At 32.4% G+C, this 27,401-nt stretch overlaps 3 protein-coding genes and 1 long non-coding RNA gene across 13 annotated transcripts; 1 reads left to right on the top strand and 3 right to left on the bottom strand.

Annotated features, from left to right (window-relative positions):
* The first annotated feature begins 2,630 nt into the window (after positions 1-2,630).
* On the top strand, positions 2,631-7,072 carry LOC100527814 (F-box protein At4g00755). 2 transcript variants are annotated; one of them, XM_003534545.5, is made up of 6 exons: positions 2,631-2,786; positions 3,367-3,565; positions 3,702-4,121; positions 4,212-4,351; positions 4,622-4,740; positions 6,535-7,072. In XM_003534545.5, the coding sequence occupies exons 2-6, from the start codon at positions 3,436-3,438 to the stop codon at positions 6,815-6,817; spliced, it is 1,092 nt and encodes a 363-aa protein (XP_003534593.1). In that variant the 5' UTR covers positions 2,631-2,786; positions 3,367-3,435; the 3' UTR covers positions 6,818-7,072. The 2 variants fall into 2 exon arrangements, with proteins under 2 accessions (XP_003534593.1, XP_006587868.1); XM_006587805.4 differs by having other exon boundaries at positions 2,634-2,786; positions 3,393-3,565.
* A 1,959-nt stretch (positions 7,073-9,031) lies between these two features.
* LOC100499755 (peroxisomal membrane protein 11) lies at positions 9,032-14,464 on the bottom strand. Of its 7 annotated transcripts, none has more exons than NM_001248648.2 (8): positions 14,075-14,373; positions 11,719-11,925; positions 10,505-10,579; positions 10,352-10,426; positions 10,162-10,242; positions 9,983-10,057; positions 9,698-9,871; positions 9,032-9,366 (listed from the first exon to the last, which is right to left on the bottom strand). In NM_001248648.2, the coding sequence occupies exons 2-8, from the start codon at positions 11,908-11,910 to the stop codon at positions 9,331-9,333; spliced, it is 708 nt and encodes a 235-aa protein (NP_001235577.2). In that variant the 5' UTR covers positions 11,911-11,925; positions 14,075-14,373; the 3' UTR covers positions 9,032-9,330. The 7 variants fall into 7 exon arrangements, with proteins under 7 accessions (NP_001235577.2, NP_001350141.1, NP_001350142.1 ...); NM_001363212.1 differs by having other exon boundaries at positions 14,085-14,161; NM_001363213.1 differs by lacking the exon at positions 14,075-14,373 and adding an exon at positions 13,880-13,947.
* A 1,173-nt stretch (positions 14,465-15,637) lies between these two features.
* On the bottom strand, positions 15,638-18,307 carry LOC121172789 (uncharacterized). The gene is made up of 3 exons (XR_005886434.1): positions 16,830-18,307; positions 16,289-16,416; positions 15,638-16,149 (listed from the first exon to the last, which is right to left on the bottom strand). It is a non-coding gene; the product is annotated as an uncharacterized lncRNA (long non-coding RNA).
* A 4,661-nt stretch (positions 18,308-22,968) lies between these two features.
* Positions 22,969-26,698, bottom strand: LOC100781453 (vacuolar protein 8). Of its 3 annotated transcripts, none has more exons than XM_006587804.4 (3): positions 26,057-26,698; positions 25,782-25,880; positions 22,969-25,165 (listed from the first exon to the last, which is right to left on the bottom strand). In XM_006587804.4, exon 3 carries the CDS (start codon positions 24,788-24,790, stop codon positions 23,111-23,113), a length of 1,680 nt encoding a protein of 559 aa, XP_006587867.1. In that variant the 5' UTR covers positions 24,791-25,165; positions 25,782-25,880; positions 26,057-26,698; the 3' UTR covers positions 22,969-23,110. The 3 variants fall into 3 exon arrangements, with proteins under 3 accessions (XP_006587867.1, XP_003534592.1, XP_006587866.1); XM_003534544.5 differs by having other exon boundaries at positions 22,969-24,828; XM_006587803.4 differs by lacking the exons at positions 25,782-25,880; positions 26,057-26,698 and adding an exon at positions 25,556-25,723 and having other exon boundaries at positions 22,969-24,828.
* Positions 26,699-27,401: the final 703 nt, after the last annotated feature.

Here is a 27,401-nt window from a genome sequence, read left to right as displayed (position 1 = left end):
TTGTTTTAAAAAATTAATATTTTCATCCAATCATATATTATCAAGTATGATAAAAGAAAATATTTATTTAATAACTAGTTTAAAAATTATACAGGATAAGTTTGTTGAATATTATGTGCATGAAAATTAAACTCATTAATTTAAAGGTGTACTGAGAGAATGTAAATGAGTGTACTAATGGTTTATTGAGAGATGTTACTGGATGCAGATACTATGCAGAAAAAGGGAATCGATATGTTGCAAGAATTCATTGTATGTTGTTTAGTATCTGCAATATCTGCATCCATGAAATCGATGTTGAGGTATCTGCATAGTATTTGCATTCGTTTATTGAGATATTTGATTATGTATCATGTATTTCTACGTTGTTATGATGTAGTTAGATGTTTACCTTTGTGTCATGTCTTTTATATGTTGTTGCGATGCATGCTGTTGAGTTATTCACAGAAGTTTGATGCGTTTCATGCTGTTTATAAGTGATCTAGATATTTGTTCCATATAATATCTCGTTGTGTAAAAATTATTGTAATAATTTAACAATGCTTATCTTATAGAAATGATTAGCTGGTTTTGTAAGCTCATCTTTGCGTGTTTCTGTTTGACTGCTATGATCCTGACTTTGTGTTTATAGGAGTAGATGATTTTTTCTTTCTTTTCATGGGAGCAGATGTTGATGCATAAGGACTACTCTGTTGGATCATGGTGGCACTCTTCTTTTTCCTTCTCGTTCATCTTATCCCAGTGGTATATTGTCGTCGTATTTGTCATGGCCAGCCTGGGAAGTTGTTTATGTTAGCCCCACTCCTTGTTTTGGATGTCTTCATGGATTTTGATGTATTTATTTTGGGCAGGCACATATATTTTTATTTGCTAGTTTTTGTTCTTATGTTTAGAGTTTGAATCATGTTGTTGGTTTTATATATGTTGGCATATGTAGACTTATTTTATGTTTTAGGTTTATTTACCAATACGTACGTAGTATGCCATATTTTATGTTTGGGCAGTTACTTCCTTGTGTATGAGTACGTAGTATGTCATATTTATACAAAACCAAAAAATTTATCCATCTCTTTATTATATAAATTAATTTAAAGGTTTTCCTTAAAATTGAACTCTTCCATTTTGAAAGTATAATTAGTATTCTCTTTCTCAGAATCGATCACAAATTGATGTCTTAAAATATATTTGTGAGGGTAGTTAATTAGCTTTGTTTAAGTGATCTTCATCTAGAAATGATTGTCGCCGAATTTGGATCGATACCGCCACCGACGAGATCTAGATCTGTTTTTGTCTTTTGGGTTTTAGCTTCAATCTGACTTTTGTTATGAATGTGATGATATCATTCCATTTTTTCTTTCTTTTTTTTTGGTTCAAAGTTGAAAACAAGTTTGGTTTGGATGGTTTATGTTATATAGTATTTCAGGTTTATTGTCTTGTTCGATTCCGGAAAATGCAAGTACTGTAATAAGTAAACACTGTCATGAGCATTTTTTTACGGTTTTAGCCGCTAGAAAATAAACTTTCATTAAGTAATTCAAAAAATTAACATGTGACCATCTTAATAGTGGAGACTAAAAATTGTGACGAAAAACTTTTTAGAGATGATGACCGGTTAATATTTAGTTTAACGACTAAAATCTAAAAAAGTTCAGAAATTAAAAATTTAGTTAATCTTATATTTTATCTTTTAATAAATATGTTATGCTTAATAAATGTAATGTTTATCAATACTGTTTAATTTGACTGTATATAATATTTTTATTAGATATACGTTTTGAAATTTTTTATAAATATCAAATTTAATTCATAGTTAATATATATATATATATTGTGTATAATTAAAATTTATTAAATATATATTATATTTAATAAAACCATCATTTAAATATTTTATCATGTTAAAAAGTTGGCCATTTACTATGCATTAATTCCATAAATATAATCGTTAAGAATACTATTTAAGCTAATTGTATATTATATTTAATATTTAATAAATACTATAATTAATGTTTTTAGAAAGTCAATTTCCTTATATTACCTCTGTTGAGTAAAAATTTCTAAGTATGAAAGAGTTATTTTTGAAGGAGTAAAAATCAAACAAATTTTTTAGAAACAAACCCATCCAAAAAAATTATGAGGGACTAAAAGTGAAAATACACAAGATGAAGGATAAAAAGTTAATAATTTTTATAAAAATCAATAAATTTATTATATAAAATTAAAATAATGTTTGAGATTTATTAATAATATAAAATTATTTTATACTTTCATTATATAATTTATTTTCCTGTTAGTTATAATACTTATTAAATATTAAATGTTGATTAGATTTACCAAAGATTTCATTGTACCCCAACTCCACCGTTAGGGGACTAGAAGCTACGATTCTAAAGGTTTGATTCCTGTTGTCCAATCATATATATATATATATATATATATATATATATATATATATATATATATATATTTTTTTTTTTTTTTTATAATTATAATAATTATATTATATTACAAACTATTCTACTAAACAGTGAAATGTTAGCCTATTACGCATGTTCCTAACATTTCTCTTCAGGTAATGTAATGTCGGTATAGATTTTTTTTATAAAAAATAAAATAAAAATAACAGAGCAATTATGAAATAGCTTTTGTGTTTGGTGAGGTTATGCGCCATTTCTCCCTTGCTACCAACAACAGAGTTTCCATCCTCTATATTTCTTCAATCTTCTCTCCCTTCTACTTCTAGGGTTTCGCTTCTGCAACGGACGACCTTCTTCAACTCATCAAAGGTGAAGTTTTTTTTCTTCTTCTTTATCTCACTTTGCCTTCGACACACACACCTTTTGCCCTCTACCCTCAATTTTCCCATTTTCTTCAGAATTTTCCCCCTCTTAATTTCCTTTCTCTTTGTCTATTCAATTTTATTTTTCGAAATTCCCCCCCCCCCCCCCCTTTTGTGTTGATTGCGAGCGATTTTACCCCCAAAATGCTTGAATTTCATAACCCATTATTACTCAATTATTTTCATGTTTTTTTCTTAAAAGTATTTTTTGATTTTATGATGGGTTGATAACGGTTTTCACCCCTCACCGTTGCAATCCATTCAACCATTTTTTTATTGTGTCATTTTATTTTATTAGCCTGTGGGGTGGAAAATTTTTCAATTTCTGTATCCCCATTATTATGCTACAAGTCTAAGAAAATAAAGGGGGTAGAAATTTCCCTATTTTTTAGATATGGATACATTTATTTCAATTTCGTTAGCGAGAATTCATGAAAAGGAAAGAATTTGACCCGGAAAAAGTTGGTATAAGACTAAACTTTTTGTTTTGAGTATATGGATTTTTCACTTTAAAGTGGCTATTGCAGTTGACTTTGTGAGCCAATTCAATCAGGCTTGAGAAGGTATCCTAGTGTTGTTTGTTCACCTTCATCTCCATGATGGAATACTGTAAAGATGTCCTCAGCTGTCTTGATTCGGATACGTCTCTTAAGATATTCATGTGTCTGGATGATCTGGCTGATCTTGTTCGGGTTACTTGTGTCTCGCGATCTTGGAGACACTTTGGTGAGTTATACTAGTTCAAACAAAGCATTTGTTTCTCAACCGATGCCTCAGTTTCATGAAAATTCAATTGTAGTTCCTTGTTGCCTTACATTTTTCGTTACCTTTTAAGTTTGATCAACACTGTTTTGGTTTGCAGTGATAGCAAATGGTCTTTGCAAGCAGCTATGCTTGAGAATGTTTCCTCAGTTATCTAGAGTTGCTTTTGTTGTTGAACTGAATCAAAATGGAGCGAAGGAACATGCAGAGGTTGGATCTAGCTATTCTATGGAATGGCTATCTCTACTGAGAGAACATAGAGTCTATGCTTATTTAGGTAGAGCTCTCATGTCATCTGTTGCAATGAATTGCATTGCTAAGACAGTTGGTGCTTCTAGCACTGATAACTTTCCTCAGGAAAGCATTGATAATACTCTAGAGCCAAGAGACTACATTAATGGTAGATATTGCTACTGGTCAAGTGATGGACAAAGTAATCCCAATGTGCCTGAGACATTAACATACGAGTTGGTGTCTCAAATTTGTGTTATTACCGAAATCAATATCCAGCCTTTTCAAGGTACTCTTTGAAATCTTCACAAACTATGTGCATGACCCATCTATTTTATATTTCTATTCCTTTTTGCTAACAATGTTATGCCTTGTCCAGCTGATTTTCAGAGAGGGTCACCAATATATTCAGCAAAATCTGTTCGGTTTAAAATGGGTCATCCTAAAGCCTCTTTAGATGTCGCCGATGATGAAATGTTTGTATGGACCTATAATTCCCCAGAGTTTCCAATGTCTCAGGTATTTAACTGATCTGGTTTGTCTACTGATTTTCCATTGCATAATTTCTGCCTTATTGATTGCTTGATGCCTGATATGAAAAACGAGATGTGGTTTGCTATTAAAGGGTGCCTCACTCTCCTGTATAACTGTACTCTGAAGCTTGCCCTGAATAGTAATTATTAGCACCAATATTTTAATGATCCTGTTTGTGTAACCCTCTGCACCTTCATTTATAACTCCAAGAACTGCTTTACATAATAATTTCTGAGAAAAATCCCTTATGAACAGGAAAACCGGCTACAGAAGTTCAAGCTTCCAGAACCTGTGCTTTGTATTGGGGGTATTTTGCAGATTGAACTTTTGGGAAGGGTACAGAGACAAGAAATGGATGGTTTATTATACATTTGGTATGTACTATCTCTCCATTTGGTTTGTATTTGTCAAACTGGTCTATTGTTGTTGTTTTATTAAACTTAGTGGCAGAGTAGATTTAGTATCCTAAATAAATGCCTAATAATAAGCCTGTGCTAGGTTTTAATATCATTTTTGTCTTATGTATGCGCAAAAACGTAGCAGATCATGAAGTCTTGAGTATTTGCCAGAAGTGTTTGCAACAATGTTGTTTGAATGAATTTGCACAAGTTTCCTCCTTCTTTTAAAGTTGAGAAATGAGAATAAGGGCCTGTTTACTTATGTTTGTATTTTTTGCTTTCACTTTTAGTTACAAAACTGCCACCTTGTTTTTAATTTGTTTCCTATTTTCAAATACTACATTTGTATAGGAAACATAGAAAACCAGAAAAGTTGAAAAGTTGTTTTCACTGTTTCCTGTACAAATATTTTAAACCAAGAAACAAATTGAAAACAAAGTGACAGTTTTGTAATTAAAAGTGAAAACAGGGAGTGATAACAGAAAACCTTTTCTCAAAGTAAATGGGCCCTAAACTTCGAGGTCCCTTGGGGATATTAGCTTTGGGGATATAATCAAGTCAGGTTTGGAGCAGGATTGCCTCTCTTAGACCTGCACTTGCATTGGGTGGGTTTTTGTTCTTCACTTGGACTCTTTTAAATATCCTCATCAGATGCGAAATACAAATAACAGATTTTTTTACATAATATAAGAAGCAATATATACGGCTTTCTCTTTTAACACTACAGGGTCCTATTCATATAAGTGTTATGTTGTGCTAACCTTGGCATGCTAAAACTAAATTCTGAAGCCTTCTCCTAGAGAAGTTGACCTGAATGCAGTGAACAGATTGGACATCCATCAAATTGGCTCTGGGATCCATTTTTTCCCCCTATGCATGAGAGAATTTCACTGTATTATCCACTGAGTTAAAGTTACTAGTTGCTTCTCTTTCTGCAGATGTGTTCGATATCTTTTTCTGACAAGTTTTTATGGCTGCTTTCTAAATGTTTTGTAGTTATTGCTAACCAAAATTCAGTTTCATAAAATGTTTATAGAATATTTGTTGTTTGTTGTTTGTTGTCTTTTATTGTTGTGAAGTGAATGATGCTTTAGTGTTTATCCTTGTAATATGTTGACATCCTTCATGTGTCAGAGTCCTCTGTAATGTTCATCTAGTCACCTAAAGTTCGATGACAAATCCTAGACCTTAGTGGATGGTACACTATATTGAGCATGTTTAGTAAAAAAAAACTTCAAGCAGCCATACATGACATTATATCCTCAAGTCTCACAACCTGAAGATATATTTGTTGACCAACACACCAAAAAAAAAAAATATTTCCCCTTTCTAACATTTTCTTACTTTGTTATATTTGTTGCTGATTATTACTTTTCATCTCACCCTTCGATGAATTTGTGGAAAATGAAAATTCCCAGTGGAACTATTTCTCCTCCAAATTTTACATAGTTCGGGAAAATGCTGGACACATTGCTATTTTACCCTCTGTTCTATTAGAGCATGAGCTTATAAAAACTTAATGACATGGTTGTTATGCTGCCATTTTCATTTGAAAAAGTATTCCCAATAATGTGTTTGGTTTAGAGGAGAGAAATAAAAGAGAATTTTTTGAATTAAAGTAGAGTGTAAGAGGTCTGAGTCCCACAGAATAGAATACAAAATTTATTTGGTATATTATTTCTCTCCTACCAAACACCCCTAAATATTGCATAGAAATCTATTGCAGATGGTTGTGCTAAGTTCCTAACTAGAAGAAAATTGTGATTGCAGTGTTTCTCATGTTCAAGTTCTGGGAAGTTCATTATCACCACCATTCAATGTGGATATTCTGCAGCCCTCTGGAATGTTTGTGTTGAAGAGGGACCAGCTGGCTAACCATCAATCTGTAGTGACGTCTGGAAATGAATCTCAAGAAATTTTGGCCGAGCAAAGAGAACTGAGAGATTACCAGCATATTGTGACTATATTTCGTGGACAAGCATTAGGAATCGTGGAAGATGAGTGGGATGAGGAAGAATACGATGATGATTTTGATCCAGAATATGCCCTCTGATCTTTGCTAGTATAAAGTACTTTTATAATCCCCCCTCCCAAATTAACAAAAGGAAAAAAAAAAACACTCCTGTTTTCTGTGTAATGGTTACCCCTAAAAAATTCTGGTCTTTCTGTGCTTTGGCTACTGATTTGATTCCTAAGTATTTACATCTCGTAGATATGGTCTTGGGTGTTGGACAAGTATTACACCTTTTTTCGGTGGTTTAGCATCTGATGCTTGAAAACTTGAGATTTCTCTCAAGTTGTTTCCTTATATCATCCACCTAATTCTGCGTTAACTATAGTTAGACAAACCAAATTTCGTGCTGGTAATTATAGTCAATTTTTTAGTATCTACTGCTACTTGGCTTTTTTTTTTTTTTTTTTCATTTCCTTATAAAATGCCTTATATTAAATAGTGGATGCAAATTGCTTTGTTGAACAATGCTTTATTTAGTGAATAAATGATAGTTGATTTTATGTTTCATATTTTTTATTTGCTTGTGCCTTGAGCTGGATTGTCTTGAAAAATAAAATAAAATAAAAAAGCATCAATAAACAATTTTTAGTATAAAGTTGGAATTGTTTTCTTGAAACAAAATTCATTAAGAAAATGTTTTGAGCAAAAGTTAATGAAAATGATGTTTTATAATAAAATAAAATAAAATGACTAAATGTCAAGAATGATTTTTTTTTTTTATAAAAACTCTTGAAAATTAAGTAAATACAATACAAAAAATTGTACCTTTTAATTGATTAATATAAAAATCGTAGCCGTAGATCATAATCAACTTAAGCAAAGGTTATAGCACGAAGAGTCAAGTTCAAAACACTAGCACACAATATAACTTGTTTTCGAGTCTCATTGATTGGTAGACGACTGGTTTAACCCTTTTTTACCAGTATCCTCAGCAAGAAAACTCAGGAAAAGGTTTAGTTGAAAAAAAAAATACAATCAGTTTGAAACCTTTTGGAGAATTTACTTTTTAGAGTAGATTAATTTTTTCCCCATCCAACCTATGTTTTCAAAGGTTATTTTTTGAGTTAAATCCGTGGGATACTTATGATTTTTTATATTATAATTTTTTCCCCATCCAACTTATGTTTTAAAAGTTTTATTTTGATCTTTTATTTTTTCAAAGGTTTTATTTTGATTATTTTTTGTTGAACGGAAATATTTGACTTATTCGTTAACGCTAAAAGTTTTATTTTGATCTTTTATTTTTTCAAAGGTTTTATTTTGATTATTTTTTGTTGAACGAAAATATTTGACTTATTCGTTAACGCTAATTGACATGATGATATCATGTGTTAATTGAAAAGATGTTATTTTAAATTATTTCATTTTGATTCATTAAGTTTACGAAAATAATACATTTTGATTCTAACAATTATATATGATGTCATGATCTAATAAATGTAATTGAAGACATTATACAAAAATTATCACAAAGATTTTATCTTAGACACCTATACAATAACTTCAGAAAATATTTTCCTAAGCAAATTTTGTGCATCGACTGCCAAAGTCACATATCTTGCCTGGGAAAGAGTGTGTCTTACCTAAGATAAAGAAGAAATTGAAAATTGAATCTGCTGCAACACAAAACTAGTTTACTAGGTTTGTTTCTGTGTTGGATGGTATAATGTATTTACTGTATTCATTTTTGTAGCATTACTAATTCACTTACTTATGTGCATGAACCATCTAAAAAACTTAAATACTAAAATAAAACAATTTTAAAAGCATAAATGACTAAAATGAAACCATTTATCCATTTAAAACAATATTGTTTCAATTAATATGTTACATTATCATTTCAATCAACATTACCAAACATGTCATACCATTATATTAACATATTAAAAATTTATTGATATCGAGTCATTTTGGTGAATCTCATATAAATCAGAATAAAAATCATTAAACTACACCTTTTACTAATAGAAACGTACTTTTCTTAGTTGTGATCATCATCAATAAGTAGAAACGCGCTTTTCTTAGTTGTGATCAGTATCACAGTACGTAGAAACATGTGAAGCGATTTCCAATCAACCCCTCATGTGAAGTTATACCTTTCATTCTCACACTCAGAAAACAATGACGAATAAATAAACATTTAGTCATGACTTATACACGACATCGCAGTAGCCTTTTATAAACATCAAATTAATCCTTTAATGATAAAATCAACGCATTTAGTTGTCCTTCAAGGGTAAATTTGATGTTATTTAAAGGACCGTTTTGATAACAAAATGAAACAAACATTTAGGGGAAGTGGGGGAACCAATTTGATATTGCATGTCTTTTAGGGTACAAATTCATGTATTTGTAAATTATGGAGCAACATATTATAGTTGCATATATTTTGAAAGACCAAAATAGAAAGATGCCCTACACAACAGTTTTAGAGAACAATTGTAACTATGATGAAAATTGGTCAATGCTCACACCAACCGACATTTCCTGACCAATTCATATAATTATTTGACGACAGACACGTCATGAGAACCTTTCTATTCTTCCACACTTCACACAGTTTTGGACTTGACCGGGGCAGGAAGCAACTGCATTGCACAAACCAAAATTCTTGTCAGTGAAACTGGTACTCCTAAGAATATTTACAACTTAAAAAACAATCACGACCTTCCAATGATCAAGAGACACAACCATAGTGAAAATTAATTTAAAACATTTCTAATGCGGTTGCTACTGTTCTTGAGGGGAAAAAAAGGTCAAGAGCTAATTTTGTCTGTATTTTTGTATCCCTTGGTCATTAGTTGTGCAAAAGGAATGAATGTGTTTATGCACACAGATGAGACATGGATACAAGGTTTTAGGATAGGATAGGAAAATAGAAGCACAACGGAATTAAACTACAATTATACTAGCAGGTACCTGATAGCAAGATATTAGAGACGAAACAAATCCAAAAGCCCCAGTTACGCGAGGAGTAACTGTCTTGGGTGCCAATTGAAGCAGTCCTACTGCTACCACAGTATCAATTCCTGCTTTGATAAGTGATAGAGTCCTCTCATTTGACTTGTTTAGTTTGGCACGGTATTGCTCATCCTGCAGCCATATATAGGTAACCAATACACATACAAAAGTAAGGCAATCACAGTCCAAAGAAACCCATAACAGAAAGTTTGAAGAATTTATCCACAAGAATGGATAACATACATCGTATTTATTCTTGTTCTTGAGATCTTTCTCTAACTTCTTCATTGATGCAGAGAGTCTTCCAAGCTCCCCAAGCTTATCAAATAAGCAAAACGTGTCACACAGAGGTTAACAGTGAAGGAATACGAGGGCATAGATGCACACATATTAGCATAAATGAAGGTAGGAAAGCCACAAACCTCAACCAAGGTGGCACACACCGAGGATCCCAACCAACAGTAAAGAGATATCCGGCCAATTAGTTCGGTGCGCTCTTTATTCTGTAATTAAACACAAAACTCTTATACTGCTAGATGGTATTTTCATATAATAATACAGAAAAAAAAACATGATGCTACAGAAAAATATATATATTTTATTATTTCCAACCTGGTAGATGCCTGTTCTGCCAAGCCACACAAATTGATCAAGAAACAAGAAAGTGGAGAGTAGAGCATTCTTGGACTGAAAAAAATTCAACAAGATATTAGGAAAATAAAACAAAGATGAAAAAAAGGAGAAATGTTCTTAGAGTTCGCATACCTTTCCCAACAGAGCTAGGGGGAGGGGTGTCCCCTGTGGTGTTGGACTTATCAAAGCATGTAGGTCATTGACAAACTGCAAATTAAAGAGTGAAGAGTGATGGTCATTGCATGAACTAATTAATTTGCAACCAGTGTTATCAATGGCAGAACATAGTGGAAGGCCAAAATTCCTCCATATATACACACCATTGCATCTTATGGCACCACCACGGCGGACCTCCCTTTCACAAAATTTTATGCCAAAATATACAGTATTTGACTTTCTTTGATCTATCCTTTTTCCAATTATGTCCCTCAGAACCCAAAAAAATAAATTATGCATACTACAAATTTCTTGTCTTTTATAAACAAAGAGTTTAATGTCTATGCACTGATAGTGTAAAACAATTTTACACCGCCATCCAATTACAGATCATCCTTTGAATTACTTTAAGATATTTATTTTAAAAATCAACAAACTTACAATACATGGTGGGTTATGATTGGATGACTGTGTAAAACTTTTTACCTTGTCACTGCATAACCCTTTTTCTCATAAACAAATCAATCAAAGGGGATACACATAAGGAAAATGGAACAAAGAAAGAAGTATCACTTTACACTGCCACTGCCTAGATGCAGAGGTGCAGAGGTGGTGGTAAACTCATGTGGCCAGTGGTCATGAGAACGGTGCATTTATGGTGTGCTGGATTATTTGTGTGTGAGAATAAAAAAAGTGCTCAATGGCTGTCAAGAGGTGAGGTGAAAGCAGGATTGATGCTCTCTGATGGAGCACTTTTTGTTGGGACACACGGATTTTGATGTCAGGGATTCATTGGTTATCCTATTTGTTGATGATCGTTATGCACACATCTATTGGGTATGTAGTAAGGGATAAGGGCAGCAAATTTACATGTGCTGGGGTATATCTTACAAGTTACGACAACGAATCATAGATGAGTAGATGGGTTCTCTTTTGTGCAAATCTTGGTTACATTTTACTTATGCCTGTCATTAGGGCATAATATTTTTTAACCATGGTGACATATGTGGGGATTTCTCTGTTTAAGAGGGTCTGTATTTGACTATTGGTACCACTGGTGCCGTATACGAATATATATTATTTATTTGTCTGATAAAAAAAAAAAACACTGCCACTACCTAAATGACAAAAAAAAATGAACCGATGAAAAAGCATGTTTCAAAACTCGGAAAGTAAAAAGAACCTAAAACCTTAAAGAGACGGAAGACTTTTCGTGCCAAGCTGGTTGTTTTGTCTACATTCTGAGCAGTACCAGGTTCCCCATTACTCAAAAATTTGGAACCATATTGTATTGCCCTGCATATTTTGTCCCTTGCTTCAGCCTTGCCCAAATATAAAACAAGAAGACCAAGTTCAGCCCTTGTTGCATCCAGCGTACTCATCTTCTACACTAATAGCTGCCATGAAACAAAATCACAGCACATTCATGTCAATAAAATAAGAAGAAATGAGTAGGCAAAGTTAAAAGTGAAATTGTGTAAAATCAAAGATTCATATATTAAGTTGTTAAACACTTAAAATCATTAACTAAAGCAGTACTAACATTAAAAAAGTAAGACACAGATATTATCAAAATGCTTCAAAAAATGTTGCTAATCTTTCTGAGAATAGTATAGCACTTCCACAAAATCTTCACCAAGATCATAAAATCATGATAATCAATTAGCAAGAATATTTAGTAGACCTTCCACTCTTATCTAAGTGGCATCATGTGATAATGTCTAGTTTAAGTGTTTATAATGTATGAGCATTTGAAAACTCATCCTTTGTGTAAAATCCAACGATTACACACCATTTATATCTAAAAAGAGAAGAACAGAGCAAACACAATTTCATCAGATTTCAATTTACTCAACTCATTTTGTTTTCATTTTCATTTATTCTCTCAACTTTCATGAAAGGAACTAAACATAGTAAAAAGTAAAGAATGCTAAATTACAGAAAGTAGATAACCTGTAAACTTCAAATTCTAGCCTATTGGGGAATACATTCTTCAACTACAATAGCTTCAAACCTCAAGTGCTAGGTAAAAATTGGGGCAAAAATCAGGTAATAGGTTCAACTTTTTTATTACCTACCTCACAAACATCAAGTGAAACCCCTAAATTTTGTGAAAATTTACTCATCAGATCAAGTTAGAATTAGTTAATTTGGGCAGGAGACTGCAAAATATTCATTAAGAGACAGAATAGTGATTCATTCTTGAGTAATTTACTCAACTGTGCTTCAACACAACACCACAAGTGACTCTTGTGGTGAACCCTAGATTATTTTTCTTCTTTCATCTTCTAGACTTGTACCCTATTTTATTAATTTCAATAGCAGTCCAACTGTGATTTCCTACACAGATAACATTAAATCTCCACCCCACCAAATCCCTAATATAATCCTTGCTTGAGTCACAAGTACAGTTCTGGACACTCAAGCAACCACTGATTGACCAGTTAATCCTCCTCAACAACAAAAGTATTTTTTCACTAAGTGGAGTCAGCTACATGAATCAAATAATACAGTTGTGCTCCGTCATAAACAAGAAGACATCTCCAACACCGTCATCCTTGGAAATGGAGTAAGAGTCAATTGGTGAGGGTGGCTCGGTAGAATAGAATAAAACTCCATAATTATTGTATTAGCCCTTCTAACAGTGGCTACTTTAGGTCTCATTTTGCAAGGTTTAAGAGGTAACCTTGAAACTCTGTATAACACACAGCACTCAATCCAGGCTCTATTTCCAAATAAGAACTTGGATGAAATTACAAGGGGGAATGTAATTAGCTACAGTAGAATATTTACGAGAATCAAAAAACACGATAGGTATCTGCAATTCACCCAAAAGAACATCAGTCAGACAAATACTTCACTTATCTAGGCCAACATATCGAAACCAACGACCAAATCTAAGAGCATTGGCATCCAAGTTTCTCCAATAACATAGACTACTCATTCAAACAGCTTTCAACAAATCACCCCCCTCCCCCCCATAAAAAAAAAAAAAAAAAAAAACTGAACAAGACAGTCATCAAAATAACTTATAATCCATTAATAAGAATTAAGATTCATTTGTCAAAACAAAAAGCTTAATTCAATCACGCCAGGTTTGGCACATGAAATAAGATAAAAGAGAAAAAGAGAATCGATCCATCTGAACTACCCCGTAGCCCACTTACATCAATCCCTTTCCTGTCATAACAACAACCACATCTTCAAAATCTTCGATTTCCCTCACCCTTTCAATCATTCTCAACGCAACCAAGCACACCAAAAACAAGACAACATTCATAGCAACAATATAACAACAACCAACCAATCAAATCAAATCATAAAATCCCAACCACCCAATCAAATCAACACCTCTTTTAAGTTGACCCAGAATCAAAACTCGCAATCCCCACCTTCAAAGTTTGCAACTTTACAATCTCAAGCTGCAAGGTCAAAGGATCAACCAACTAAAACACCAGCAACCCCCCCCCCCCCCCCCCCCCCCCCCCCCCCCCTCCCCCCAAAAGAAAAAAAAAACAAGAGAGAAGAGAAAGAGAGAGAGAGTACCAACAACTACCGGAAAGTGTGATTGGGGTGAAGGGAATAGTGGTGGAGAATCGGCACGAGAGACAAAGAAGCTTTTTTTGGTTTTGGGCCTGTCCTATGTAATTTGTTAGATAGAGTTGTGATAAGGGCTTGTTTGGTCCTCTGTTTTCGGAGCAACCAAACAAATGGGAAATGTTTATTAATGCTCTACGGATTATGGTTTCGTCTCTGGGCAGGAAGAATCTTGCACCGTTGGATGACTCCGATGTCAACGTGCCAGTCGTTGGGATTGGATGATGAGTGTCCTGGAGAGATAATTCAACTCGACTGCGTTTAGTTTGCTTTTTTGCCAGACGCACCTCAACATTCAACAGCGTCCAGTCCACCATGCCGTGACGTAAAAACCTTATCTTTACAAAATAAAATATATGATAGTATTTTTGTTTTATAAAGGTGATAATAGTAATCCATACTGTTTGATTGATGTAATAACGTAAGATTTTGTTATTTTTATATTTATGAAAATAATATAAAAGAATTCATATTTAATTTTATTTATAATATTTTCTCGGGTTAGTAAATACAGTAAGTATGATTAATTTTTTATCCATCCATGATTTATCGGGAAAAGGAAAATAAAGTCTACCTTTTCAATGCACGGGTGTTACAGATCGGATTGCTGATAAAATATTAATAAATTAATTTGAATTATTAGTGTAAGATTTTTATATTCTTCATCAATAAGAAGTTATCTAATACTTTGTTTGGATTAGGGGAAAAAAGTAAAATAAAGTAAATGAATAAAAAATGAGATATTTTTTTAGTTGTTGGATGTATAAAAAGTAAAACGAAGGAAAAGATATAACTGTATAAAATGACATAAATATTTTAAATAAAAAAGATGTATAATAAATAAGCAAATACAAAAAGAATAAGTTAAGCAAATAATTGAGAGTCTAATTAATAACCTGATTCGAATTATATTCAATTTAGTTTAGATTTATTTGCTGAATAAGTTAAAATATTTTAATTAAAAATGTGTAACCGTTTTAATGTTTAAAAACATTACTTACATGGAAGTAGTTCACTAATCTATTTAAATTCCTATTATAAAATTAATTTTTTTTTATCTAAGTCACTCTAACCTTAAGAAAATATGTTAAACCTTGATGAGAACAAAAGTCTATGTTAAGTAAATACCTAGCTAAATCTTTTAAAAAAAATATGTTAAAGCTTGATGTAAATTTTAAAATATGTTTCTGTAAAAAAAAACAACTTAAATTTTGCTTTTGACAAAAACTTTAAAATATTTTAAACCTTAATGAAAACAAAGTCTATGCTAAGTAAATAGTTTTTTTTTAGAGCATGTTCAATAAATAGTTAAATCTTAAAAAAGAATGTTGAATCTTTGTGTAAACTTTAAAATATGATAAGTGAATTTTTAAATAAGTCACTCGAAACCTTAAAAAAAAATATAAACCTACAAACAAGACATAATTTGTTAATTAGTAAATAGCTAAATAAGTCATGTTCCTTAGATTGGACAAATGCTACTAGTACTAGGTACACATCATTGTCCCATCTGTGAGCTGAGGTGGGCTCTAACATAAATATGGGTTATGCACTTATGTCACTACCTTAGGTGTTGGGGGACAATATTTGGTTCATTAATGCTTCAGCTTTTTTTTTTTTTTTCATATCCGGTATTTGGGGTTATTGATAAACATATAGTATTCCAATGGTGGAATGAGCTAAAAAATTAAATATACCAATTCCTTGAATATATATATATATATATAGCTGTTTAGTTTGGCTGGAAACAAGTACTTCATTGTCCTGGGGAAGGTGCTGACCGATGGTTCTGTTACTTGAACACAGAGCTCGGATGGTAATTTTTCTCTTGCTTTGATATCAGTTCTGTTACAACATAAATGACTCAGTACTCGAAGCTGTGACCAGGAAGAGCTTAGTAGTAATGTCAAGTCCAGTATCAGCTGCCCTGTTCTATCATATATACCTCAGTACATGAAGCATGACTCGGATTTTGTCTTCTTTGTGTCAATACCCAGTGGGATAAGGCTTTTGTTGTTGATGTTCTGTCAATACGTACCATATAATAGAACTTTAGTGATTTATTTATCCAATGGATCAAGTGGGTGGAAGAAGTCTAACATACAAGTGCATACATCAGGATGTTCAGCTCCTTGATGGGTATATTGTTTCATTTGTACACACCTCTTTTTGCTTCCTTGTGCTGTTGGGGTGGTAGAATGATCTGTTACATCTTTACTGGTGACGCTGGTTTAATCTCAACCAAAAATGTCTTCCTTAGTTATTGCTTGATGCTCTAAGTTAGGGATAACCTAGGAATCAAAACCGCTAAGAAAATAAAAAAACACGAAACCAAAGGGTATAGTAAATGAGAAAAGCAACAAAAAGGTAATTTTGTGAGAAAAAGAAGACAAAAACAGGAAACAATAAGTGTAATAATATCTAAAACAGAAAGGAAGGACATCAGTGATTATAACCAACATTACTCTGAAGAGTGAGTTTGGGCTTTGAGTCAACCCTATAAAACTAATTTATAAAATAAAGATTATTTCTCATTTATATAATTTATTTTGATATAATCTCTATTCGATGTGAGATTTTAACCTATTCCATTTTTGTCATGATTATCTGTTACGTGTGACTTTCAACACACCCCTCTAGATATGACCACAATTATTCCACCAAGTAATGAGAGCAAAGTAAGAAAGAGTTATGAAAGCAATACCGTTTGAGAATTTGGCTTTGCCTGAAACAATCCATGAGATATCGCCATGGCGTCTTCCTTGCTGAGTGACAATTGCTCAATGTTTGGAAAAATCTAAAAATTATTCAAAACAAATATATAAAAGAGATTGTAATACTAGTGTGAGACCCAACTCATTTTACTATATATGAATAAAATAATGATGTTGTATTACAATGAAAAAGTATGATTAAATTTTAATACTATCAATTGCATTTACAAAAAATGCTAGCAACACGCCTTACACGAGAAGACTACTTTAAGAAGCTCAATGGCGTATTTTTGTATCTTAACTATATTTGTTGGATTTTTGCACAAGCCCAATGTGAGGAGTTCAGAAAAATTCTAGTAATATTTTATGATATTTTTTATTTCTTTTATTACCGAGTTTCAAATACTGTATATCGCATGCAGACTTCTCCACCTGTACATGCAAAACGGTCATTAATTTAAAGAGCTTAACATATATATATATATATTAGGAGGGGTGCTTGTAATATTCTTATTTAAAATGAAAATTTCACTTATTACAGATTATGGTAAAAAGCAGGAATATGCATTATAAACTATGGTGTTGCTAAAATCTACTCCCTTAATTTTTGATTTGATGTTTTAATTTTACTCCATACCAATATCTCCCATTTTAATAAAATAGTCAAGGCAAGTTGTTAAAGTGTCGAATTCATTTTAACATTCTGAGCATCCATGTAGTATGCCAATATTTTCATCAGGAGATATATACATTCAATTAAGCAAGGTGAAAGACCCGTTTCTGAATTTTTCACTGAACTCAAAACCCTATGGGATGAATTAGAAGTGCAGAGACCAATTCCCAATTGTACTTGCCATGTTAAATGCAATTGTGACAAAATAAAGTCTGTTAAGAAGTATAAGGATTCAGCATATGTTGTGTGCATTTTGAAAGGACTTAATGAGTTGTATGGAACTGTGAAAACTCAAATCTTGTTGATGGAGCCCCTTCAATTCCTTCCATCAACAAGGTTTTCTCTTCAGTGTTGCAACAAGAGAGGCAACTCACTGGTGCTTCATTGGAAGACTCGAAGGTGTTGTTTAATTCCACAGAGGAAATGGAGGTGGAAGAGGTAGAGGACGCTCTTATCACAATGGATATTACAAATCAAAGAAGAGCTATGCTGTGAATAACACAGAGCCAAACTTGCTTGGCTTAAAAGTCTTCGGCTCCTTGTGTTTTGCCTGCACCCCTGAACAACACAGAACCAAACTTGATCCCTGGTTATCTTGTTTTTGGATTCAAGAACAAACTCGAATATAATATACAGAATTTTTTGTTTGTTTTGTTTTGTAATTTCTTGTCTTTTTTTAAAAAAAAAATTAGAAACACAAAGGTAATGGACAAAATGGGATGTAAATGAAAAAAGTTTGATCAGACTCAGGCACGAGATTGAATTCACTTAAAAGAAAAACTGTCGTTGTTTTTCTGCTTGGTTTCTTTGCATGAGCAAACAATGATCATAACCCATATATATATATATAGAGAGAGAGAGAGAGGGGACACTTTCTTATGAGAATTTTTATCATGAGAGAAAGAGAGGTTAAATTCTTTGCTTGAGAAGAGAAATAATGAGAATAAAGATAAGAAACGCGTGAAATCTTTTTATTCATTGAAGAATACTGAACATAAAAGAATTATTTTGTTGAGAAGGCGTGAATAGAAAGTGTAGCAGATATTGAACCTTTTAAGCTCAAGCGCTAGCAATGCTTAATTTCTTTTGGAATTAAAGGTAACAACTAAAACGCAAAGCCAAATTTGGATCTCTAGATTTTCTCATAGTTAGAGACTATGCAACCTTTTTAGTCTTTTTAAAGTAGGGTTACTCTGAATCAATGTTTTGCAAAGAAGAAAAGTAGATAATATGAATAGATTATGCATATAGTTTTGCTGATCTTGATTTTATGAATTTGATTAAATTGAAATTGGCGTAATATTGTATGAGTGAATAAGATATTACAAAAATTAATTCCAATATGTCCAAGTTTCAAAAGCTTTCAGTGAAAGTAAAATGGTGAACAGATTAATGAAAGTTTTGTATTTATATAGTACTGAATTTTAAGACATTTCATTAGAGTATAAATTGATTCGAAACTGTTATAAAAATTAAGAGCTATACAAGTCCAAACCTAGCTAACAATATGTTGCATGAAGATCCTTCAGAGAAAGAGACAAGTAAATAATTCTTTGCTTGGCAAAATGTGAATGTGATGAATAAAAAAGTGGAAACGAATAATATTTTTTCTCCAAAGGACATTGCTTGTGATAAATTCTTTGTCTTCTGAATGAGAAAAGAATAAACATGTCATGCTCAATGGTTAGAGAAAAGCACGATCAATATTTGTAGAGGACAAAAGCAACAACAAAGTTTGATTGTAGTTTTGAAAGCTAAGAATTGAGTTAAACGAGATGGATGCACTTCAACTTGCACACCATCAGTTCAAAAAAGCATGACACTAAGCAACAGCTGCAAAGCTGAAGGTGAATACATCTAAATAATCTTTGCTCAATTTCTATAATTTGACTCCACAACACTTTGTCTTCAAGTAAATCAAAATAGCTAAGACATGTAATTGTATTTACTATATGCATTTATCTTTCTACATATATTTTTACCAAATTAAAGCACAAGTTTCTGCAAAGTTGTAAGATGATGTACTGGGGAAGACACCTACCCAATGCTGGAAGATCAAGGAAGTTAGTGATCTGATGATACGTGACCGCCTCTGAGACCCCGGTAAACAGTAATCATAACTATTATTGCAGTCTTAAGATAGTGAAATTCCTAGTCGTCATAGGACCACTTTAATCTTTATTCATTCATGCATATGTAAGATTTAATGATCTATATTTGTTCATCTAACTCTTATAAAAGTAACTCTCTCATTACATACATCATTATTAAGAACGATACCCCTTTCATAAGAATTTATATATTGAGGTGGAAAATTATGAATAATTTCACTCAACTGATCAAAAGAAGAAGAAAAAAAATGTGTGCCTCTGAAAAGCTATTATCTTTAGACAAGAAGCTAAGCACTCTCCCATCTTCACATAAATAGCCAATTAAGTTCTCCAGATGGAGTTGCTTCAACTGCTCCAGAAACATTGGATTAGTAAGTCTACATCTTTTGAAGATAATGATTCTCGTTGAAAAAGAATAGTACAAAAAGCTAGGTGCATGAGTAAAAGTTTAATTATAGATTTTAGATTATGTTAGTTATGCTGGAGACACTTTTACCTTGTTTCTACATTCAAAAAAACAATATCAAAGGGAAAAAAATGAAAAGCATCATCATCAAAATGTCACTTGTTTATTAACTTGTTTCTATTTTCATATAATAAATAGTTTTCCTTGTTTATTAACTTGAGTTTAGAATGGATTGTTAATGTTTGCAGTACTAATTGGCTGCAAGATTATTTATAACAACATATTTGTAGACTGATTTTGATTTTAAAACTCAACTGCCATATACTTTTGTTATGTAACAATGACTTTCTGCATGAGTTCTAAAGAAAATCAATGTAGATAATACCTATATGGCATCGGTTTTGTAAAGATGTGCTACTGCTATTGTATAGGTACTTTCTACATCGGATAAGAAACAACCGATGTAAAATATTGACAGATTAACACTTTCTGACACACATTCTATTTCAGTTTAACGAAAAATCGATGTAAAAGGAGTTTTCCACATCTAAAAACTATTGTTGAAAGTGTTAAATCAATGGAGAGTTTTAATACAAACAAACCAACTAAAAGATTCCATCCATTATTTATTAATTTAAATTCAAATCTTTGGTAGTTGCAGAACATTGCAGCATAATCACAAAAAGGTTTGGTTCAGATTGGCTTCCAGACAGGTTGCCAAAACTCAACACAAGCAACATAAATCAAGATTGATAGTTATTAATAAGATGTGTCCCAGCAAATTTTGTATAATGTGGTTCAAGGTGGCCAAAAACCCAAAACAGAGTATCTTTTAAGGGAACTGAAGCAGAAATATTCATTTGGCCATGACTTAAAGACTTCAAAATCTTGAAGCACGAAAGTATTAAAAATTTAAAAGTAAAGGTTGATTTTCAAAAATACTAACTTTTAAACCGAACAATCTTCCAACTTCAGATATGTATATTATTTGGTAAACAGAGCTAGTATATAAAGTGCAAAAATAAGGTTGAATTTTAGTAGGTTAAGGGTCTTGAAATTTTGAGATCTCAAGTAATTTTATATTTGAGACCTTCCCTAATATAATTCATTAATTTTTATTTTATTTTTATAACACTTTAAACAGAAAAATCGTTAATTAAAATTATTACTGATCAAGCAGTTCTAACATCTCAGTGAATGACAATTCATTCAATCGTGGTCTTGCAACATAATCTCAAATTGAATATAAAAAAAATTGTTTTGAAAATAACCATTATTGCAAATATTATTAATAATATTCTATGAACATTATACTAAAAAAAACCATTTTTTTAATGTGGTGATAGGCATATATGCCCTTCGTTTAAAAAAATGCATATGAATTTCTTTAGAAAAAACACTATTGCAATGTTGGACATAGATAAGAATAAATCTTTATAAGAGTAGATGCAAGTGTTTCTTATTTTAATTTTTAGCTTCAGTATTTCCTTTAAATTTCAGAAAATTTTATGATAGTTCACGCTAAAAACTTTTCACATTGGAAAGCTTTCTTTCACTAACACTCGAACAATTTTTAATCAGTGTTATAGAAGAAATCATTAACTTACTGGGAACAAACAAGAATTTGAGGTTCGTTTGATTTGTAATTTTTGTATTTTGATTAATAATTATGAAATTATTTTTTCTTAGTTTTTATTTTTAAAAAAATCTTGTAAGAAATAGTAAAAACTGTTTTGTTATTTTATATTTTCTGTATTTATCTTATAAAATAAAAAAATAAAGTTAAAACAAGATAATATTTTTATTTATAGTAGTAGTAAAATATATAATAAAATAAAAAGTGAACCAAGCATAATTCTTTCTTGTAAAGGAATCCGAACTGAACAACAGAACAAAATTATAAAATACTTAAGTGCTGGAAGGTGATGACATGAATAAAATAAAAAAATTAAGGAAGCTGGAAGGTAAGAGTCCTTAAGCTCTTTAGTGGACTCATCATCACTTCTGTAATTACTTATCCGATTAATTACTATTGCCATGCCAATATATACCTGCTAGAGTGAAGGAATGTTATACACCAATAACAGGGGTAGTTAATTGTAGTTTTAGTTCCTAAAAATTTTAATTTTATTTTAACTTTAAAAATCAATTAATTGTTGTCTTGTTATTTTTAAAATATCAAAATATTAGTCATTAAAACTAGCCCCTTTTTATTTTTTTCCTCCTATACACAGATCAAAGTTTAAATGTTTTTAAAATAAAAAAATTAAAATCAAATTTTAAAAAGTCAGACACTAAAATCAAATTCAAAACTTATTCAAAAACTATAAACACCATTAATCCAGAAAAAAGAAAAAGAAAAACCATTGCAAAACATATATATATATATATATATATATATATATATATCTATATATATATATATACATGGTTCTTGCTCTTTTATATCCCTTGCTTATTCTGATCCCATTAATAGCTTTAGTGCACTTTGTACTTTAAAGTTTATGTAGAACTGTTACCTCTCATTAACTAAATTCACAATAAAAATAAATAAATCACTGCATGTTTACTAAAGGTGGATGGATATCCGAGGTTTTAACTTTTTCACATGTTGGCATCCAAAGGGAATCATCAGACAGTGTTCAAGTGCCTAATTTAGAACAAAACACATCCACAGAGACATAGGATACAGAAACTTTAATTATTATAAAATAATCCGACATTGATCACAATCATTATATAGATTTCACAAAGTGGGCAATGAATAACAAAAAAAGGAGAAAAACCCTGCATGAAGACAGAAGATAATAGGAGAATATCTTGAGTATGAAATTTTCCCATAATTAAATAAATAGTTCAAATAACAGCCAAACAAGTAGATTTAACTTATTATTCGAATTCCCAAAAGAATTTCAGAAGAAAAAGGGTGGAGGGAGAGAGCACAGAAATTTAAATATTTATAATATAATCTAACACTGATTTATAATACATAGATTAGCAAACCTGTTCATTCCAGTTTGCAACTTAGCATTTGCTTCTTAATACAAAATAAAAAAAATTAAAAATTAACAATTTTTTCCTCTATTTCTTGCTAAATAAACTTCTAAATTTCCCTCTTTCCAACCTTTCATGCAGCTTTTTAGCTCCTGGAATGTCCATCTCAGTAAGTTTCTTCAGATACCCAATTGCCCCATATGAGATCATAAGCTTCTTACATTTCTTACATGAAGAAAGTGATCCAAGGCAAGTAACAGCATATTTTTTTGCAGTGTTCTGAGGACTATGATCAAGCAACTGAACCAAGTTTGGCACACTCTTGTCATCCTTCTTAACCTCTCTTCGATTCTGAGACACAACCATCAAGCTTGCAATTGCTTGGGCAGCAACCTCTCTAACACTGTTTGACTTGGCCTCAAGCATCTTCACAAGGAGAGGGATGCAGCCAGCTTCACCAACCATTTTCTTCATGTCTGTGGAGCTGCAAACCCGACATATCGCAGCTGCAGCTGCTTGCTGAGCACCTAAGGATCCGGACTTCAACACGTGAGCCAAACGGGGGATCAAACCAAGGGAAACCAAGGATTCCTCAGGAACTGATCCAACCAAGTTCCTCAATGCTCCAACCGCGGATTCCTGAGGAAGTGGACCATCAAGATAAGCCAGAAGACTCCTAACACCACCTTCTGATATGACATTCCTCCTTAGATTCTCATTGCTTGCAGTGAGGTTCTGCAAGCACTCTGCAGCATGCTCTTTCGAACCTAACAGAATTCCACAGTTAAGCAGATTGATCATTACCCTCACAATCCCTTCTTCAGCCAAAGCTTGTCTAACCTCAGGCACAGCTGATATGTTCTTCAGAGTACACGCAGCCGCGGCCTGTGACACAGAATCACCGATTTGACAAAGTTCAACCAATGGACGAACCCCACTGTGTCCCACGATTGCTCGTGCTGTTTCGGCTGACATCGACAACCTCTGAAGGGATATTGTGGCCTTTTCCTTCCCCACCGTGCTGCCAGATTCAACAAGCCTTATAAGAGGTGGCAGAACTCCTTCAGAAACTAGCCAATTTTCGCAGCTACCGGATTCTGCAAGCGAGCTTATAACAGTAACTGTTTTCTCTCTTATCCTGGGAGAGGTAGCTGTAAGCAATTGAACCAAAGCAGCAATATTGCTCCGACCAAGAACAGATAAAACACTCTTCTCATCCTCCTTCATGGCCTCAACGACGCTGTCTAAAGCTCGGTGCTTCGCTTCCAAGTGCCCGATCTGAAGGCGTGCCAGCAACTCCCTTATGTTGTTGTATGTTGCAACATCTGATTCTGCCACAGAACTAGACACAGCCAATGGCAAAGTAGCCTCACCAAGCACACCAGTCTTGATCAGAAGCCCACAATCCCTCAAATTCAAATCAAGCTTCCCAGACAATGAATCTAGATCGCTCTGCATCCGAAGCTTACCCTCATACTTCTCCTTCAAACATAACTCAGCCAATTCAATCGCTTCCCCAAGTGTCTTTGACACAGCCTGCAACTGCTCCTTGCAAAGAGCATTCTTCGAGAAGCATGGATGGCTTGACAAATCCGATAACCGCAAAGGGATCTGTTCCAGTTTTGCGACAATCATCTTCCATCTACCGGCAAATCCCTTGACCTCTCTTGCCTTATCAATGACAACAGGAACAAGTTCTTGTGCATGCAACAACCAGTCTTCTGTGGAACGAGCATCTACCGCAACCTCATCGCCATCTTCCACCATGATTTCAGTTTGGTAGTCGTAGAACCGACGATGATTAGCTGCCACAATGGAACAACACAAGAAAACCAAAGCCTTCAAAGAAATGCCCCCAGATGCCAATTGGTAAATAGAAAAATGATATCAAGCATAGAAAATTAAAAGGCTGTGGTGGAGCAGTTGCAATCATATGATCCGTAAATTATAAATTAAGACTCCAATAGAAAACTCTGAGGCACAAAAAAACAACCACCCCAATAACCCCAACAACTTCGAGAATCTCCTATGATCACACAAAGCTTGTTTACTGAAAGCATGGCTCGACCAACAAAACTGAAGTACCAAAACATGCCCCACTAGTCTTTTCTCTCACTTTAGCAAGAGCGACCATTCAATGCCCTTGGAAAATTATAAGCACACATTAGTTATAATAAAAATTAAACATTATTATTAATAATTTAATTCCTATAAAAAATTGATTTAATACAACTAAACCATGGTAGATGAAATATTGTTGTTGATGAAAGTGAAGGAAAAATACTTTAAACGGCAAACAATAAAGCAGCCGTCGGCAGATATTTCAGACACAAATCCAAAAGTGCCCCTCCAAAAGACACACCAAACACATGGCCAAAATGTAATATGGTATCCTTTGTAGGGGTATTTTGGTCAATAGGAAACAAAAACCATAACTTTACTTTTCAACCATGATAGAAAAGATCTCGTTGCTGTGAGACTAGTGTGAAAGATGAATCTAGAGAGAGAAGAGAGAGCTTAATCAGTTCTGACCCATATCAACGGTCAAGGATTGTTCTAAAGTAGAAGTCTTTCTTAGCTGTGTGTTTTCCTATCTTTCTCCTCATAAATGGGGGCTACTGGTGTGAGAAAGGGAGAGACTTTCCTTTGAAGGGAAGACATAAGTCTCTGTCTACAGTTGTATACACGATAGTTCGTACAATGAACCATCACCAGAAAAAAATATATATAATTTTTTTAAAAATAATATCTTATATACCTCAAATCAAGTTGACTTGCTTGATATTCCAAGAGATTATCCTTTTGATAGCCATTGAATGATCCACAAAACAGCCTTGTTCTCAACTCTCCAATCCTTCTGTAAAGCCCAAAAATAGTTAGAGACAAAATCTAACATTCACAAAAACAAAAATTAGAAGAAAAAGGTAGCAGAAGAACACTACTTTTCTTTCCAGAAGTAGGAGATCAAATAAAAGCAACAAACCCAAAAATTGAAAATTGAAGAACTAAAAAAAAAAATAAAGACCAACAAACCTTTTAAGCAATATATGTTGTGGCTTAATCTTCAAACTTCACAGAAACACTTTTATTTCTACGACTCAGACACACACTAATGTAGTGACAGAGAAAATGCCTCAGGCTCAGAGAAAGGATCACCAAACCAACAACCCCAAAACTTTGCTTTGACAACTTCTCAATAAATATTAACTCATGTAAATGTAACGCTTCCAGAGTCAGCAATCAGAGAAAGCCCTATCTTTCCGAAAAACCGCGTCCTGCATGCTCAAAAAACATTACTAATACTACTAACCAGAAACAGTTTCCTCGGAATCACAAACACCCAGAAACGGTTTCTGCTTCATAATTCAGAAGAAGACACAAAACGCTCATTCTCTCCTTTAATTTAATATAAATACTAAAAAAAAGTGAAGAAATCTGAAGAATCTTAAAAACCCAATTAAAAAATAAAAGAAAAAAAAATACAACTAAGCCTAAGTAGTGTGATCAAGCTTAACTACACAAGTGCAATATTAAAAGTATTCACTTCTTCACTTCACTTCAGAGTTCACGCCAACAATTCAAAAATCAAACTTCTCTGATGTCTCTAGAAATGCAAGATATATGTGTCAGAATCGCTGTCTCGAAGATGAAGATTCTCTCTGTAAAAAGTATTGTTTTACACTGTCAACGGAGAAAGGTAAGCTTATGATTCGAGCAACATGGCTTAAAGGTCGAGCAGTTTTCTTGATCCAACGCTCACGATTGATCTTGGGACAGGCATTCTACCGTTGTAATTGGGTTAATTTTGAACAGACTAAAGTGTAATATTGGTATTCTATTTTTTTAAAATTATGATTTTAAGTTTTTTTAATTTTTAATTGTAAAATTTGATTTTAATTATAATTAATATTTGTAATCATTAAAGACATTAAATTAATTATAAATTAAATAAAAATTATTAATCATTAAAAAAATGTAATAAAAAATTATTAAAAATTATATTGATGAAGATAAAAGAAGTGTTTATAGAGAAAAAGAGAGATGTTATTATAAAAAATTGTGATTAGTAATTTTTATTCAATTTTATGATTAATGATTTTGATTAATTTATAATTAGCTTAAAAATTTAATTAATTTAAATTATTTATTAATAATCTATCTGAAAAACTAAAATTATTAATTTATAAGATTAAAGAACTAAATATTATAATAAAAATTTAAAAGGATCAAAATCATAAAAACATGTAAGAATCAAAATTACAATTAGTCTTTTCAATATTTATGAAATTCTCCAAACTTGTTTTTATTAAGTAAAAAATAATAATAAGTCCACGCATATCAATATCTGAATTGAAAATATTAGAGATTGTTCATTTAT

Source organism: Glycine max, chromosome 9 (assembly GCF_000004515.6).
Source record: "Glycine max cultivar Williams 82 chromosome 9, Glycine_max_v4.0, whole genome shotgun sequence".
Taxonomy (NCBI): Eukaryota; Viridiplantae; Streptophyta; class Magnoliopsida; order Fabales; family Fabaceae; genus Glycine; species Glycine max.
The sequence above is the reverse complement of the archived record's forward strand: the minus strand, read 5'-3'. Positions and strand labels throughout refer to the sequence as shown.

What these genes read in the sequence shown, in the direction of transcription:
- LOC100527814 (XM_003534545.5), top strand. Translation starts at nt 3,436, where the DNA reads ATGATGGAATACTGTAAAGATGTCCTCAGCTGTCTTGATTCGGATACG. An exon ending in CAGAGTTTCCAATGTCTCAG is followed by an intron (nt 4,352 to 4,621) that starts GTATTTAACTGA and finishes CCTTATGAACAG; the next exon opens with GAAAACCGGCTACAGAAGTT. An exon ending in GATGGTTTATTATACATTTG is followed by an intron (nt 4,741 to 6,534) that starts GTATGTACTATC and finishes TTGTGATTGCAG; the next exon opens with TGTTTCTCATGTTCAAGTTC.
- LOC100499755 (XM_041004773.1), bottom strand. Translation starts at nt 11,910, where the DNA reads ATGAGTACGCTGGATGCAACAAGGGCTGAACTTGGTCTTCTTGTTTTA. An exon ending in TGTGTGCCACCTTGGTTGAG is followed by an intron (nt 10,058 to 10,161) that starts GTTTGTGGCTTT and finishes TTATTTGATAAG; the next exon opens with CTTGGGGAGCTTGGAAGACT. An exon ending in CTCTAATATCTTGCTATCAG is followed by an intron (nt 9,367 to 9,697) that starts GTACCTGCTAGT and finishes TGTGCAATGCAG; the next exon opens with TTGCTTCCTGCCCCGGTCAA.